The 2324-nt window shown below is 44.7% G+C and overlaps 1 protein-coding gene across 3 annotated transcripts in view; it reads right to left on the reverse strand.

The window, feature by feature from the left end:
* Positions 1-6: 6 nt before the first annotated feature.
* LOC103389037 (uncharacterized) overlaps positions 7-2324 on the reverse strand; it is a 3555-nt gene continuing 1237 nt past the window's right edge. For 2 of the 3 annotated variants that reach the window (XM_025062789.1, XM_025062790.1), the window contains exons 2-3: positions 1552-2285; positions 7-1128 (exon numbers count right to left, since the gene is read on the reverse strand). In XM_025062789.1, the coding sequence (XP_024918557.1) occupies positions 983-1128; positions 1552-2062 (657 nt within the window). In that variant the 5' untranslated portion in view covers positions 2063-2285 and the 3' untranslated portion in view covers positions 7-982. The remainder of the gene's footprint in view (positions 1129-1551; positions 2286-2324) is intronic. The other variant, XM_025062791.1, reaches the window with a different exon arrangement.

Below are 2324 nucleotides of genomic sequence, written 5' to 3' on the forward strand. Positions count from 1 at the left end.
GTATATTTCTATCTGTACAAACCAACTGTATGAGTTGCTGCCACCTAGTGATGGGAGGCTTGGGCATTACAGCTCTGTTAAACTTACTGTATGTCAAGTGTGCCATATTTCATTGGAAGACCCTTACACCCCCAGGGGGGCCCGCCCCACTATTTGAGTACTGCACTATCCTGTTTTTATTAATGCTTGAATGATAAACAAGCCTCCAGTCACTAGATGGCAGCAGAGCAGCTCATTTTAAACACGTCTATTTTTAACACCTGGTGACTGGAGGCTTGTTATCAGCCTAACTGTTTGAGAAGTACAGACTTAACCCATGCAGTAGACATTAGTAACAGACTGTATAGTACCAACGTCACACATCAGACATGAAAACAAACAACACTGACAGTGTTCAAAATCAGGGCCTATTTTCCTTTCAGTGTCTGAAGCCTGTAGGTCAAAGGTCCCTCTGACATCAGAGCTCTTCTCTTTATTTGGGTGCGAGTTTGAACATGAAGTTTCTCCACCCGACCCTTCACCCACAGAAGCAACAACGCCATTGGAACTCAGAGCCACAACATGATGACGGCAAACGAAGGATATTTTTTATTTTTTTTGGATTCTTCGTTGACAGATGTGTTTAAAGACAAACCGACACAGCCGAACCAACGATCTGACAGTCTGAATGTCTGCGAAGACGAAGATGACCAGAAGGAAGAATCACAATAAAAAGAAGAAGGAGAACTTGAATCTGTGTCAATTAGCCAAACACTGAAGTCGTGTTCTGACAGCAGATTTAACTGTTGTGCTTAACTGCTGTTAATTGTGTCTGTGTTGATGCAGCTCCGACACAGAGTCTGGCTCTGTCCTCAATGCTGCTGCTGCTGCTGTTGTTGCTGCTGCTGCATGGACACACTCAGGCTTTCCCTGTTGGGACAACCACCAACAACGTAAACCAATGTCATTCAAACTTTTACATAAGCCGAGGCTTGTCAGGATTTTACACACGGTGCACCTGCTCATGGACGAGTTTCTCCAAACGTTGGACGCTCTGCAGTTGTCGGTCCACCTCTGTGTCCTGAGCTGAGATGTGTGAGGACAGGCCAGAGAGACGTTCAGACTGTTTGTTCAAGAGGACCTGAAACACTAACAAACAGAGATGGATTAGAGAACCAGAAATTGGACACACTATTTGACTTTTTTTTTTTTTTTTATCCACTTTCCGACACATTTCACATCAACTCTTCAGTATCGTACGATTTTTCATGTTCTCCAGAATTTTGTCCGTTAGACAAGACACACTTATGCGCAACGGTTTTTATACAAATACAAAAGAAACAAGTCTTTACACACGTCTTTAATCAATTTAAGTGTTGACTTTATCTTCAACTTTAATATTTTACTTTTTTTTTTTTTTGTAACTTTAATGATTCATTCCTGACTTTTTTCCAGACTTTTTCCTTCTCAAAATGATTCACTTTAGAACGTATTAAGTTTATAAGTCAACATTTGGCATTTTTTAAAGTGAGCAATTATCTCACACATTCAGATCACAGGAGCTCACTTCACCTGTCGACCTCAGCTCCATCAGCCTCTTCACTGACTGGACTATCAGCTCCGTCCTGCTCCATATGATTCGCTGGGCTGTCTCCATGTCCTCCAGTTCCTTCTTCAGCTCTCTGACTGTCCTCCAAAGTCTGTCTCCTTGTGCGTTCAGTTTCTGTAGGTCTTTCCTCACCTGCCTCTGAGTCCTTCCTGTCCGGAGGTTCTGCTCATGGATGTTCTCCAGACTCTTTGCGGAACTAAACAGTTGGGCTGACACCTGTTCTCCCTGACGCTCCAGATGCTGAGCGTTCTCCTCAACTCCCCGTATCAGGCGAGCCAGACCTAGGGAGAGCATCCATATGTGGGACGGAGGAACCACGCCTGCTGCCTCCTGAGATCTGGAGTCTTCTTCATCAGTACCATCAGCACTACCATCATCGTAATCTTCCTTTTTACCAGCTGGCCGCTCATGCTGGGTGGAGAAGACAGAGAGCACCACCAGCGGCAGCACTAGCAGCATTGAGATGAACTTCATGGTCCTGAATTCTGGATTCAGGTTTGTCCAGGTGGTGGTGTGGATCCAACATCTGCCTTGAGCTCCTCGGCAAGTCTGGGCTCTGAACGGTGAAGAAGGAAGTGATGAAGAGAAGGGGAGGCAGACGTAGAGACAGGGAGGTGTTTTCAGACTGACGTGTGAATTTTAAGACCGTCGGGATTCAGCACGTTCTTTCCTGCCTGGATCGTGGTTCTGCTCTGTTCTACAGTTGGATTCAATGGAAATATTAAAAAAAAAAAAA

The sequence above is a fragment of the Cynoglossus semilaevis genome, chromosome 14 (assembly GCF_000523025.1).
Source record: "Cynoglossus semilaevis isolate Cse_v1.0 chromosome 14, Cse_v1.0, whole genome shotgun sequence".
Classification (NCBI taxonomy): Eukaryota; Metazoa; Chordata; class Actinopteri; order Pleuronectiformes; family Cynoglossidae; genus Cynoglossus; species Cynoglossus semilaevis.